This window comes from Bidens hawaiensis, unplaced genomic scaffold (assembly GCF_021521415.1).
Source record: "Bidens hawaiensis isolate Kalapana, Puna unplaced genomic scaffold, B.hawaiensis_p1.1 tig00005061_1, whole genome shotgun sequence".
NCBI lineage: Eukaryota > Viridiplantae > Streptophyta > Magnoliopsida > Asterales > Asteraceae > Bidens > Bidens hawaiensis.
Window position 1 is genome coordinate 1,192,119 of NW_027491322.1, and position 15,292 is coordinate 1,207,410.

The following is a 15,292-nucleotide window of genomic DNA, read 5'->3' on the forward strand; positions in this document are numbered from 1 at the left end:
ACTCCTCCCAAGACAAATTCAACCCACTCATCTTATTCTTAACCCAAAGAAACCTAAGGGCTTTAACATCACCCACAGTGTTAGCGAGTTGAGCCGCTTTGCCATTAAACATCACTTTATTTCTCGTTGGTCTTCCATAAGCACCGAAGAGGTACAAGCTTGATAATAATAGAGCCACACGATTTTGTGCAAGCCGGCGTTCATGATTGTCTTTTTTTGGGAGGCTGTAACAGTTAAATTTGACATTATATGATTTGACCCCACCAATATTTCATTCGAACATCGAATACTAACAAAACTAGTTAAAAAAGACTTTTGGGTTTTATCACTTCTGTTTTTTCTTCCCAAAAGTCGCTAGTCATTGTTATTAATAAAGAACGAATAACTACATATTAGAAACTGGGACATGCCAAACAACCATGTGTTTAGAATCAAATTATAGCAATTCTAGTCTTGGCTGGATGATAAAGGCTCTTTCTTTTCAGGAGAAGACCATGGTTCAAATCCTGACATGTGTAAATTATTTGTTGGTCTAGCACGTAAGCAGGAAGCAGCAGATGGATGTGTGAGTTGCCGTTAAAGAAAAAAAAAACGAAATTATAGATGTTTGTCATTCTCGTAACTAAAAGGTAATGGCACAGACTTGAAAGCTCGATATTTTCCAACGTTGTTCAGATGCTCATTCTCCAACCTGCATTTTCCATACATTTTTGTCAGTCAACAACAAAGCGTCACAAAAGTTGGAATTTTGTCGCTAAACACCAACCTGAAAAAGTTCCATATACCGCGTCGAATGATCTCCAAACTGGAGATTAAAGCGATTAACGCCGTTCGATGCAAAAACGGAGCTTCATGAAAATCAAATACTGTTTGCATCCAAGCTAGTCTTAGTATAACATTTACTACCTACAAAAACCAGTCACAAAAGGCAAGTAGATTAAGTGTCACTAAACTTGTTCCGTCGCAAAGAGATTAAGTGATGCGAAAAAGCTAAATACCATCGCAATGAAGTAGATTGATCTATGTGGCAAAAGGAGCTTGTCTCTTAACCATGGGTTCTCGGAGTTTCTACGTAGAAGTCCCCAGTCGCAAACCAAATCCCAATACGTGTTGTAAACTGTAGCGACAACTGAAGTGGATGCAGCGACCATTTTCAAGGTGAACCCTTTCTTTTGAACATAAAAGGTTCTCGCGATAACTGCAGCAATTGTTGATAAGTACTACGCCCCGTTCACAGCTTGACTCGAGTCTTCCCCATCAAATAGACGCCGTAAGCACTAGAAGAACATTAAATGACGGATTAGAGTTTTGTGAAAGTATCTACTTTCACTGCTAGAAAACTGTTAATTTGCGACGGTAATTCGGTTGCAAGTATCTTCTGCGACAAGTTTGCGTTAGAAGTTGTGATAACAAAAATGCTTGTGGATAATTTTGCAACCAGTGATTTTGCGACAATTTTAGCAGTTGATATTACATTCTTGAAATTTGTGACAGATTTGCAACCGCTTTTTAAAGATTCATTAGTATCTCTATTTATGACCAATTTGTGACCACTCTTACCCGTCACAAATTGCAACTAATTTACAACTTTTAGCCAGTGATGATTCAGTCTCTTATTTTGCGACTAATTTGAACCATTGTTTGTGTGACCAATTTATGACCTCAGTCGTTGCAAGTTTACAACTGATTAGGACGGGCAGGTCGAATCTAAATGTATGTTTCTTTTGAGACCAAAACAAGTGTAGTCTCTAATTTTGCGACCACATTTTGCCACAATACCCAGTTGTAAACTAGTATAATCATGCCGGACTGCCAATATGAGTTAATTCATATAGGATTTGCGAAATAATTTCTCTTTTTTATCAAGTTATACCTGTAGACATCGAATATAATTTGGGATAATAGCGATGGCTAACGAAATACTGTCGTAAATGCTACTTCCTCGACACTCAATAGAATCTCTTTTCTTGTAGTTTCCCCAACCATAATAACATATATAGAACTCCAAGTTCCTGAATAACTGAACCTATAAACATGTAAAAAGAAATCAATATGTTGCGACTACACGTAACCGTTGCTAATTCAGTAATTTGTAATAGCTTAAATATTACCTGACTTGTTAGCTGATCAGCCAAGAAGAAATCAGGCAGAGTAACCTTATAAAAAGGAACACAAATACAATGCCATATACATGTAATCAGGAAGTACCGGTTAGCTCGATAAATGATGTCAAATGGGCAAAACGCGATCAAAAGTACAATCTGCAAAGCACAATTTACAACTATAATCAGCATATGTTATCCGTCCGATGGAGTGCAAGAGGGTATTTCTTATAATGACCAAGCAAAGAGGAATTAGTTCAGTTATAGCTCTTGAGTTTTTAACATGTTGGTCTATGTCCATTTCAAGATTTGAAAGAACGGCTGCAAGAGTGAGTACTGACAGACCTGAACTCACAAGTAATATTTCGCGATAACCTAATTCGGTGTTCGGTTTAAACCCAAAAATAAAGGCGTAATTGACACGATAACGCTTCCAAAAGTATATGTTACCAGCGTACATTAGAAAATGTAACACCAGGTATCCAAACACGCTGTATAACGGGAACACGTTAGTCATGTATTGATCTCGACCATCGCTATTGAGAAGTTTTCTAACGTGTATCATTAGGATTATTGCGGCGACAAGCGCTAATGATAGTCCCACAAAGCAGCCTGCAACAAACACAGTGACCATAAAGTGTCATAGAAAGTGGCGATTAGCCGCGGATGCAATTTAGCGACACAAAAAATTTAATAATTGACGTTTACTGATATAGTTACAGTTTTAAAAATACCTTTCTGTGAAAATTTTCTAAAGGAATCATTAAACGCGGAAATATTCTTCTAGGAAAGAAGAACTAACAGCTTAAAAAAAGCGACACTGTTTACTGTAACTTATACGTTGTCGCTAACCATATAGCGACAATTTTTGCATTAAAGAAAATGATAATGTACAGTCCACAGCATACCGGTGAAAAATGTAACTCTATGCGTATCTGTTTTAGCCTTTTGTCGTAAGGCTTTCATTCCTAGACCACGATTACCGTTGCAAAAGTGTTCGATGAAGACTGCTTCAACGCTCGCCTCAAGCTTAGCTACCTGCAAAAAACGATTTACTTAATATTTTGTTAGTTGCTATTTTAATAAACACGTAAGAAACTAGAAAAATGTCATGGGTACCTCATCAGATTGGTTCAAGTAAGATTTTTCAACCATCTCTAAATAAGCTTTTGATGCATTTCTAGACGTGCTCTGTAGGCGACAGATTACAAGGGTCATATATCTAGCGCGGATATAACACAAGCAGAATTAATAATCTAGAATCAAGAATACCAAACCTTATCATACTTCTTCATGATCTTGGAGAAAGCCAGTTGATTCAAAAACCTGTATAAAGAGATATTCATTAAAACATTGAAGAAAAATTGTCAAACACTAGTTGGAAAAATGTCGCTAACAAAAAAGTAGTCGGTAAATACATACGAATAGCTTTTCAGATGGCGAAGCTTTTGGTGGAACTCAATAAGAGCCTGCTTTAACCCTTGTTCGGCATCTCGAACTTCCTTTTCACTGAACGACAAGCCTAATTTTGAACTGCCCAAAGCGGTTTTTAGCGACGACACAGGGGTTTCAGGCATAACGTTTATCTTTACTTGAGTTAACATATCCACCGAAACCATTTCTTGTTCCTTAACTACACGGTCACTTTCCGTTCTTTGTATACTACTTTCTTCGCCGCGCATCTTAGATTCTTGAATCACATCTAGCGTAAAAGAAAACCAAAATCACCAAATTTAGCCACTTTTTTAACAACTTAAAATTTAGCTTTTAGCAATCATTTTGCGCCATGTATCATTTTGCGCTAACATGGCGCAAGATGGTGCAATTGTGCACTGCATAGCGAAAGAACAAAAATGGGTGCGAATTCGCCGCTAACTTGACACATGCTTGCACAGAATTTATTAATCTAGCGCTGACTTGGCATACTATCTATCAAAAAAGTAAATCAGGTAATACTAGGGCAAATGCTTATATTTGACAAGCAGTGTAGATTTATGAGTAGTCTATGATGTTACAAACAATTGTTTTAATCATTTTTTTTGGTCAAAGGGGCCTAATTTTTTTTAAATAGTCGCTAAACATATCATGTCACTATTCTGTCGCTAATACCTGTAAACCGCGAAGTAAATATCCGCAACGAACCACAATAATCTGGATCTTCCACTTTAATCCGAAGCGCGATAAGAGTACTCATCTGTTTACTCAACTCTTCCGCTTCATTCGCCATCTCGCCCACCTTCGATTTATAAAACCCGATAACTTTACTAAACTCGGCATCAAGTCGTTTAAAGAACTCGAGCTCTGACTCACCCGCATCCTCAGATGACCGGAGGAAAACCACCATTGCATTAACTAAAATCACTTCATCGTCTTGATCTTTGTTAACCGAATGGCGCTTTGATAAGCCGCCCAAGGCTCGGTTTAGCGACACCTTTCGTTTCCGAGAGGACCGCTTTGATGGTAGTGGTTGGTTTGCTTCATAGGCTATTGTGGATTCGTGTTGTTGCAGTCTCCGGAAGATTAAGATTTCTTTGATTAAAATCTTGAGGTGGTTGTAGTTCATGTATGCTGCTTGCCATTCTGGCACCATTTGTGAAGCAAATTCTTTACCAAACTTCATTGTGTTGTGTTGTTTAATTGGTAAAGATTAATGGGAATATTAAGGAGCCTTTTATACTTGCTTGAATTAATATTACGTAAGCATTCTCTAACACTATACATTTTTTCTCATATTCAATTAAATAATATTTTTTAGGGTCAAGTTATTATATAGAAGGGGCAAAAATGAGAATGATGATAAAGATTTGTAGCCACAAAAAAAAATCATAAAAAACATTAATAAAAAATCATAACTCAAAATTTAATAAAAAAAACAAAAAAAAGTAAACACACAAAAATGTTTCCACCGTCTTCCTCGTTTTTTAAAAAAAACAATGTTGAGTGAAAATATCATTGTGTTTATTTTCGTCATTGATTGTGTTTTTTTTCTTGATATTGTGTTATATATATTACTCAACATTGTGTTATATTTTGCGATCTATTGCGTCTTATTTTAGTTACAATTCTATCTTTTGTTTATTTTCATCATTGTGTTTTTTTTCGGTATTGTGTTTTTGTAGCATTTTTTTTTGTACGGGAATGACATGGAAACATTTTAATTTTTAAAATTTTTTCATTTTTTATTTATATTTTAAGTTATGAATTTTTTTAATTATTTTTTGAATTCTTTTTGTAGAGGGTTTTTGTGTGGCCACAAATCCTTGTCACAGTTCTCATTTTTGTATCCCTTTGTATTTTAATTTTTCTCTATTTCTGTATACTTTATTATTACGTTTTCTCTCTCGTTCACTTAATAAGTTACAACCACTTTAGAAAAATATTAAAAATTATAGAGAGTCAACACCGTTTACAATGATGCCTACTTTGAACTGAAAGACAAAATTTAAGATCTTCGTGCTTGATGGTTTGTTCATTGATAAGGTTTTTTCTTCTTTTATTTTTTTTTTTTAAATTAAGATTTGTGTATCCATTTCGATTCTGCCAAACGATGGAATCCACCAAGCAAGGTGTACTACTTTTGAAACATTATCTAATAAATAAATTGTCGATTCTATTATGAAAAAGGGATTAAAAAAATTTGTTGGTTGGATGTTACAAGAGCATATATATATTTACCTAGAATTCTTCATCCCAAGATGTATAATGTTTTGTCTTTCTTCATATTGTTTTTAACTTTACGTTGATCGAACAATATTCATGATTAGATTTGTAAAAGAAACTTATCAAAAATGATTTGGAGTTTAAAAGGATCTTAATTTACTAAAGGAATTTGAATGTGTATAATAAAGCAATCATAAATCAACTCGAGTTTATAATTATCAATGTGGCCACCACTTACAAGTCGGGACTGATTTGTAAGCATTTCATAAGTTACGAGTTTTCTCCGCCGTAAGTGTTGTTGAGATTATTTAAATCCAATAACTCTTAGAAAAAAAGGAAAGACAATTCTATCATAGGTGGTAGATTTCATAAGATAACACCTATGGTATACCTTCGTCATGAACATACAATTTATGAAAAAGTCACGAACCAATTCGAGGAATTAGTATCTAATCATAACGTCGAAAAGATGTACTTGACGGTCAAGCAGCATTACACCGAAGCAAGATCAAGTTCTAGATGTTTAATAGGAAAACACTAAAAATCGTATGTGGAATGACTACTTTGCATTCGGTGTTACGTGTTCGATCCCTAAGAGTTAATTTAGACATCGGATTTATATGAATCGTAAATATTATTCCTAGGGCCGGCTTAACGAATGTGGAGGCCTAAATCGAAACAAGATTTTGGGGCCTTTTCATAACAATTGTTAAGAAAAAAAAATTGCTTATTAAAAGTTTTAAACTTATAACCTATGCTTTAGTAACAACCAAGTTTACCACAACACCAATACATTACTTTAAGTTTACTTTACCCATTATAATATATCTATATATAATGTTGTTTTAGACTTGAGGCCTTAATTAAATGTAGGTCTAAAGCCCTAACTTGTTTTCGCTGTCCCACGAGCCACCCTTGATTATTCCTTAGAATTGTCAACGATTTGTCAGCAAATTATTCATACTTTACGAAAAGAATAGTTCTCTCATCCAGAAATTTGCATGCGCCATACGTCAGTTGGCATACGACACGACAACTAATCAAGCCGATGAATATATACATTTTGGTGAACATACAACCAATGAGTGTACAAATTTTTTGTAGGTATGCTATTGAACTATATTATAAAGAATATCTTAGAAGGCTTAAGAAAGTGATATCTAACGATTATTAAAGGAACATTCAACGAATCATCGGTTTTCCACATCGAATGCTGGGAAACATTGGTTCTATGCAATATGCAATTATGCATGGAAAAACTGCCATGTTGCATGGAAAGCCTATGAAAGCTTTTCGTATTTAGCGAAGTGTTAGACGACAATGTGCCGCCATGTAATTTTACAGCGAGTGGAAAATTATACAATAATGGATACTATCTAGCAAATGAATTTTAATTGAATCGGCAACACTTTAAAAAAAGTTTTCAATCCTCAAGGCCCCAAAAAGCAAGAATTCAAAGAACGTCATAAGTCAGCAAGAAAGGATATCATGAGTTCGTTGGGTATTATCCATGACACATTATACAAGGCCAACTAGAATTCGGAGCATAAAAATAATAACGGATATCATGCACGCATGTGTTATAGTGCATAACATGATCTTAAAAATCGTATTGTATTATATATATATATATATATATTATATTATTAAAATATATTCAAAATTCAAAATATAAAAAACTAAATATTTAAAAGTAATTTGATTTATCTAAATTAATTGATCAAAAGTAGATGATGACGTGATGATTTGTGAACGACTGGTGTCGCAGAATAAATTAGTGTTTTTGAAGAAAGTTTCAAATACTAGCTTTAAAATATATTTTTTTGCTTATTTTACATTTTTTTTATATTATCTCATGATCTAGACAACAATAACAACCGAATAACATTTATCTCATCCATGCATTTCATAATTAATTATCTAGGGTTCTTATTTTCATCTTTTCCCAAATTAAACCAACAATGCATAGATCATCAATAACCATAACAATGATGGTAACATTAATATTAGGGTTTGCATCATTGGTGAAGGCAATGCGGTTCGATTTGGAAACCGGAGCAACAAAATGCATAACCGAGGATATTAAGATCAACGCGATGACCATCGGCAAGTACAACATTGTTAAACCGGTAGAAGGGTTTCCGTTATCCGCGGAAGATCGAATTACTGTTAGGGTAAAACATTGAACAAGTTAATTTAAATTTAATGCATGCATGGGTTGATATTTAGTTTTCTTTTTATTAATTAATTTATATATGGAACCTAAAGTTAAAATTTTGAAGCTTCTGTATATGGGTTTGTTCTTGAGTTTGATGGAGATTGAGAATTGATTTTTGTTATGTGAATTAGGGTTGTTCACGAGCCGAACCGAGCCAAGGGAGCTTAGGCTCGAGCTCGAACTTTAGCAAGCCGGATCAAGCTCGGCTCGTATCAAGCTGAAAAGTCAAGCTTAAGCTTGGCTCGTTAGAAGCTTGAGCTAGTTCATCGGCTTGTTATATTTATTTTTGTTTTTTACAAATATTGATATATAGGATAAGAAGTAATCTTGTCCATTGATTTTGAATATGAAGGGTTGAGATTAGTTTAGGAGGAAATCAAGTGTGAACACAAGGTAAAGGGCATAAAAGGAATAATACATTTGTTAACTTTTTCTCTCCACATGCAAGGCACATGCCAAATTCCCCCATCATTTTAAAACGTTCATAACTATTTTTTACGACGTTTTTATTGAAAAACAAATTCACCATAATAACGAGTGTCTTTTTATCTTTTATATGAGTACCATATTTTAATATAAAAATAAAAAAAAATTAGTGGGTTTTTTACAAATTGTGTTTTACCGAATTGTATTTTACAAAATTGTGTTATACAATAGTATTTTTCATTGAGTTTTTTTTTTCATTGTGTTTTTTTCATTGTGTCATACAATTGTGTTTTTATCATTGTGTTTTTGTTTCATAGTGTATTTTTCCATTGTGTTTTTCATATTGTTTTTCATTGTGTTTTTTTGGACTTTTCCGGCGAGGTGATGGCGGTGGGTGACGGTTGTGGTGGCGGTGGGCGGTGGAGTGATGGTGGTTGTAAGAGATGAGTGAAGATGTAATTGGGTTTTATGTAAGTGGGTTTTTGAAATTAATTTAAGTGGGTTTTGAGATTAAAGTAAGTGGGTTTTGATATTAAAGTATTAGACTAAAATACCCTCCTTCCTAGCCGCCTTAGAAAAATCAAACTTCTTATTTGAACATATTTTAACACAAATTTATAAACAATAGAATTTATAATATGATATGTATTAATTTTGTTTTTTATATATAATTTTTAAAGATCGAGTGGGCATATTATATGTATTATTTTTTATATTTTCATATTTTTGTATGCTATTATATATACACACACATTAAAATTTGGGGTTTAATCTAAACGAGACGAGCCAACCCGTTTAGCGGTTTAGAAATGAGCTTTTCTCGAGCCAAGCTAACGTACGACCATTGCAGGTAACTTCACCTCTTGGGAATAATTATCACTATGCTGACCGAAAAGAGTCGGGCAATTTTGCATTCACCACGGGTGAGGCTGGTGATTACATGGCTTGTTTCTGGGCAGCTAAACAATCTCCTGATAAATCTTTGTCGATTAATTTCGAGTGGAAGTCGGGTCTGGCTGCAAAAGACTGGTCTAAAGTGGCTAAAAAAGGACAAGTTGAAGTAAGTACTTATTCATTCATTTCAAATTTTCAATCAATATTACATTGAATATGAATAATCAGCATGAATTTGTTTGTGATAGATGATGGAATTGGAGTTGAAGAAACTGTATGATTCGGTTACTATGGTTCATGAAGAAATGTTTAATCTTCGTGCAAGGTAAGCGTTAGATATGAAGATTTTGAATTTAAGCTATGTTTTGAGTTTTAACATCTAAAAATTGTGTTTGTATTGTTAGGGAGGAAATGATGCAACATCTTATAAGATCGACGAATGCGAAGATGGCCACGTTTAGTTTTTTCTCCCTTATAATTTGTTTATCAGTGGCTGCTATGCAACTATGGCATTTGAAAGCTTTTTTTCAGAGGAAGAAGCTAATTTAGTTCTCTACCTCAACAATGTTTATAGAGGAATTATTGAATGTTGTAATGTTTAGTTTCATATAGTTTTGTAGTTTTACATGTATATCATTTAAGATATATAAAACACTCTTCTCATCCTTTACTATCTCATTCAAATGTCTTTGTGTATGCTTTTTTTTTTTTTTGAAATGCCAATATCATTGAACGGAAAAAAAAAGACCACTTACGAGAAGCAAAAGGCCCGAAAAGTACAAGAAAAGATCATACAAAAACAACTATCAAGAAAAAGACTTAAAACAGAATTTGATAAATTGATTTGTGATAAAACAAAATGTAGATAAATTTGGCCAAAAATGACAATTTGTGAATTTGATAAATACATTGGTCAAATTGGCCAATAATGGTATTAAACGACCATATCATTCTTTTGCTTTTGACACTTTTGGTTTCCTCACGTCTGAAGTTGTGGAGTTACTTACTCGAGTTTAACGGGTCATGCATAGTAATGTTATGACTCCAAGATCAGCGAATGTGGTTTTAAAAAGATTGGGTTTTGCACTTAAAATTGGGTAGCGGCGCAGCTTGTTGCCGCTTGCCTTCTATTTCGATGTAATTACTACCTTGCTCAAATAATAATAATAAAAACAAATAATAATAATAATAATAGTTCGTAAAAAAAGAAAAAGAAAAAAAATTATAATGAAAAGTTAGTATGGAGAGTGATCAAGCTTGATTAGGTGAATATAAAAACCAGCGGGTCGGGTCGGGCGGCGCTGAAAATGGACATGATCAAACTGATTCAGAACATTTGGACTGGTCATGTAATTAGTGAAGGTTATAACCGAGTCAGCTCTGCATGGCTCGGTTATAACCACTCCAGCTCAGTCTGACGTGGCATTTAAAAAACGCCTCAGTATAAAGCAAAACAATCTCCAAGAGTAGTAGAACAAAGTTTAATGATGAACATTTGTACAAATAACTTGCAACTTTTAACATCTTTAGTTAAAAGTAACACAATGTATGCAACAGTCTCTGTCTACAATAACAACAAAAATCCCCTTTTAACCATTTTCAACAATCTAAGTATACAGTTACAGAAAACCTAAGACTATAACCGTCGGTATCATTTCAAAATTTGAAACTCAAGACCCGCCTGAAGAAACCGACGGCTGCTCGGTTTCATCATCCGGGAAAACCTCAGTCTGCAAATTAGGTGCTATGTTTTTAACATGCAACCAAGTAAGCTGCCAAAAACTATCAGAACCAACTGAGCCACTGGGAACAAGAATCCCACTAGATTTCATCACAAGCAGACTGTTTTTTAAAAGCTCGGTAATCGATTCATGAATTTTATCACTTTTTTTGCCTCGTATTTTCACCTTCATAAATCTCTCCATATGACTTAACACCCCTACCCATACTTTACCAAACAACCCGAGCCGTGAAAGACTTGGGAACGAATATAAAAACGTGTTGAATAAAAGCTTTAACGATAAAATAAGGGTACCTTCCATGTTTCGGTACTCTTTAAGCGACTTTTCTTGCATGATTTCTAGTAAGTCACTAACCAGTGTAAAAACCACCAGATCAAAACACTGTGACCACCACTCGTCATGTAAATGAATCCCGTGTGAACCGGTCAAGCAACTTTGCAGCATCAAAACAGCATGGTTCCTGACTTCTTCACCCGGGTCCAGACACACTTTCTTTAATGCTTGAGCCAGCCTGAGCCACATCTCACCAATGTCTTGATACAGTTTAATGGCGGCTTCAGCTTCTTCACCAACCGCTTCTTTAGTCTCGTGGGCCCACCTCACCAAACAAGCAGCTGAACCCGCCATTAAATCCAACGCCTTAATCGACCTTTTAACGTCTCCCACACGCGACTCTGCAAATTGTCTTGATGCGTTCACACATAACACAAAGTTTGCTGGTAACAAGTGGGCCCCGTCTGACATGATGAATTCTAATGTCTCGAATCCGGGATCGGAAGCTTCCGGATGACGGGCCGTGATGGAAAGAAGAGACGTCACGGTACGCCAACCGAGGTGGGATTTTAGTTGCCTCGCATTAGCCTTAACGAGACGCATAATTTCCCGAGTGATGTGTTCACAATAAGCATCCGCCACACGCGCATCTAGTTTTAGAATCAATTGAAGTGATTTAAGAAGCTCGTCAGTTAGATTTTCTTTATAAGGAAGAAGTCGTTGGCAAATTCGAATAAGCCCGAAAACCGCTTTTTCAACTAGAGTACTCGGCATCACAGCTGACTGGACAATATGGGTTATGTACTCATAAACACCTTGCCATAAAAGCATAATTCGGTCACGGTTATTAAGCGTGACTGTTATCAACAACTCGAGGCAAAAAACTGCACCTTCCTCGTTAGATTGACCCGCAGCTAAAATCAGGGCCCGGGCCAGATTCGAAAGAGACTCGGACTGAAGAAACGTGCTCTCAGTAAATATGGTATTCACATGACAACTTTTAATGGTTTCCAAAGCACACTTATGAGCTTCAAGCTGTTCTTGAGACGGTTGAGGGGCGGGTTTCTCAGTATCATAGTAAAGAAACTCACTGAAGCGGCCCATTAGGACCGATAACTTTCGAGAATGGGTCGAAACTAGCACGGTGGGTGCCGAGGAGGGTAAAACTGGCTTGTCTGATTCGGATTCTGAAACTTGATCCACGTCATCAGCCGCATCAGTGGCTAAACGGGCTGGAAGAAGACCTAATTTGTGTAACCGTAAAATGCAATCCACAGTGTTTCTCCAACCCGAACGTATATAATCACCATACGTATTTGCAATTGTGAAAACAGCTACAGTTGACTTTCTAGCTTTAGTGTTTTGACCGAAGGCAAGAACCGATTGTTCAACCGACATGGGTACCAAAAGGGATGTAAATTTAGAGAGAGAAACAAGCAGCCCGTCTAGCACATCATCAAGATGATAGCAACCCGCTATTTTAGCAACGTTTAAAAATCCATTTATACATGTTTGTAACACATCATCTTGCTCTATATGATCCAAAACCACAGATAAAGCTGCAACAGTTGGGCCTGATAAAATAGCAAACATTTCTTTGTTGATTTGTTCTTGAGAATTGCAAATGATATATGGACGAGTTTGTTTGGATCTGTGAATTAGCCCGGCCCAGTTATCATGAATCATAGCTGGGGAATCAGACCCTTGTACAGGTGTCATCCGGATCTCGTTCTCACAAATCGAGTGGTAAAGCTCGGAAAGATACTCGCGTGGGAAATCATCTCCACCATTGATTCGACGGTTGTTACGGATGAAATCATCTTCGGTCATCTTTCTTTTGACCTGTAAGTTATGCTGATCTGTATTGAGTAATATTATAGAATAAGATAACAAAAGTGCAGCATCCTTATTGGCTAAAATATCTGGTGATTGTTGATAATATCTTTCAGAAAACGCCTCAACGAATCTTTGAATCTTCTGAGCTTCACCAGGTAATCTAAACGTTTGCAGGAACACACGCAACGCGATGTCGAGATTCATTTCTTGAAAATCAAACGTTTTAGCAAATTCTTGAAGGACATCAACACAAAATGGGTCATGATTCCCCAAATAATCACCAACAAGATTCTTATCTAACCCAATTGTGTATCTTAAGAAACACGCTACACTCACGGGATCAGGCGGGTCAGGTAAAATACGCATTCCTTGAAGAAATTGAAGACCTTTTTTACAATCGGAATTAAAATGATCCGCCCCAGCCATTAACTTTTTCTTCACGTGTTTCATTTTATGAATATACGGTACCCAATATTCAGAATTCTCATAGCTCTCACATTTCACCTCCCAAAAGGGCTGATCATCTTCAACATCTGATGTGGCGGAATCAAAAACTGGTCCTTCACCGCCTACCCGTTCACACATGCCATTAATCATGGCAACTAATCCTTCTAGAGCAAGAACATGTATAGCAGATAACGGGGTGTTGACTGGAAATGCACTTTTTGACAACACGTTGACCAGGTCTTCAAAGATATTGCTACATGATATGTCACAATCATAATTCGCATACATTTCATAAATAAAAACCGGCTGCCTGCAAAGATCAACAATAGTTTCCAAGGCAACTTCTTGTTGTTGATATTTAGACCCATGTTTGTTTTGTGCAATCCTCATAAGCACAGATTTAAAAAATGCTTCCAGTTGTAGTTTAAGCTTCACTCGTAGAAAATAATATAGATTTAACACAATGCTGCATACAGTTGAAAGAATCAGTGGGCTTGAGGACAAACCATATTGCATTAAGCTGCGAAATAGATCGTTTTCAACCAATGACAGTAACTCGGGATGCTGGTCAAAACAGGCCCCACCAAACTCAATGGCTGAGTTAATTAAACCCAAGGAGAAAAATGGAACATCTTCATCATATGATACAGAACTAGACCTGGGACCCACTCCAACATCAGTAGCATTCAAAAGAGAACAAAGAAATTGGAAAATTTCCACCATACATGGAATCCCATATGCCTCTGTCATAAGAATGTCGTTAGTTTGACCATTGTCAAGTTGCTTACTATCACCCTGAAAAGAAGAGTAAATATATTTCACTATTTTTTAAAAGAATCATAAAAGATAAAAATTTATTACCTGAGTTAAATGTTCTTCTATACGACCAACATTATGCAAATGTGAGAAAATACATCTGACTAACTCATGCATTGTCTGCCTTGCTATTCTTTGTAAAAGTTCACTTTTTGAGCTTGCCTGATGAACTATTTGGAAACACGTGTTTACCATGTCACATACATGCTGATTGCTTAACTTAACAGATGCCTCATTCTTCAAGCAGGCTAGAAGAACTTGAAGTATCTTAACCAAAACTACTTCCTCAGATGCAGGATCTGTTACTTCAAACCGACAGCTTGTAACAGCATCGACAATTTGATGTAACGCATCAGCTACGTTAACAGTATTGCGATCCAGTACTTCTAGGGTTAAAAACTTGCATATTGAAGATAAAGCAACACCAGTAATTGGTGCACCAGTTTCATCAGACTGAATTACATCTAAAAAAGGCTGTAGATACATAACTGGATCCAAATCGTGCCATTGGTTTTGCCATAAGAAAATCTTACTCCTTATTTCTTTGAAGGATTTGATTAACGAATGATCTAATTGATCTTCATCATCCATATATTGAACTCCCCATCGCACATTTCTTCTCATGACAGATAAAACTGCACCAATTTCTGAATTTACCATAAATGCTGAAGAAATTCTATAAGGCCTGCACAAAGCATCTTTATCTTCTTCACCAATTTTGAATTGTTGGCTCGCGCACCCCATACTTTAAAGAGTTTAATGACTCAATGAGAATGTTGTTGATGAAGCATAGGGTTTACATCCAACTATATATAGCAAAGAAGCAAATTCAACCTTGGGTGATAATACCGACCTTCAAGGTAACATATGCACAATCA

General features: G+C 35.7%; 1 protein-coding gene and 2 pseudogenes across 2 annotated transcripts; 1 reads left to right on the forward strand and 2 right to left on the reverse strand.

Moving 5' to 3' along the window:
- Positions 1-582: 582 nt before the first annotated feature.
- On the reverse strand, positions 583-4,801 carry LOC143628694 (phosphate transporter PHO1 homolog 9-like; annotated as a pseudogene). Its single transcript, XR_013152804.1, has 11 exons — positions 4,212-4,801; positions 3,525-3,804; positions 3,380-3,428; positions 3,222-3,293; positions 3,011-3,140; positions 2,341-2,714; positions 2,112-2,261; positions 1,874-2,026; positions 999-1,277; positions 767-906; positions 583-691 (listed from the first exon to the last, which is right to left on the reverse strand). The product of XR_013152804.1 is annotated as a phosphate transporter PHO1 homolog 9-like (transcript).
- Positions 4,802-7,723: 2,922 nt separating this feature from the next.
- LOC143628764 (transmembrane emp24 domain-containing protein p24delta9-like) lies at positions 7,724-9,849 on the forward strand. Its single transcript, XM_077098257.1, has 4 exons — positions 7,724-7,936; positions 9,257-9,466; positions 9,549-9,625; positions 9,705-9,849. Exons 1-4 carry the CDS (start codon positions 7,724-7,726, stop codon positions 9,847-9,849), a joined length of 645 nt encoding a protein of 214 aa, XP_076954372.1.
- A 1,015-nt stretch (positions 9,850-10,864) lies between these two features.
- Positions 10,865-15,292, reverse strand: LOC143628814 (ARF guanine-nucleotide exchange factor GNOM pseudogene; annotated as a pseudogene).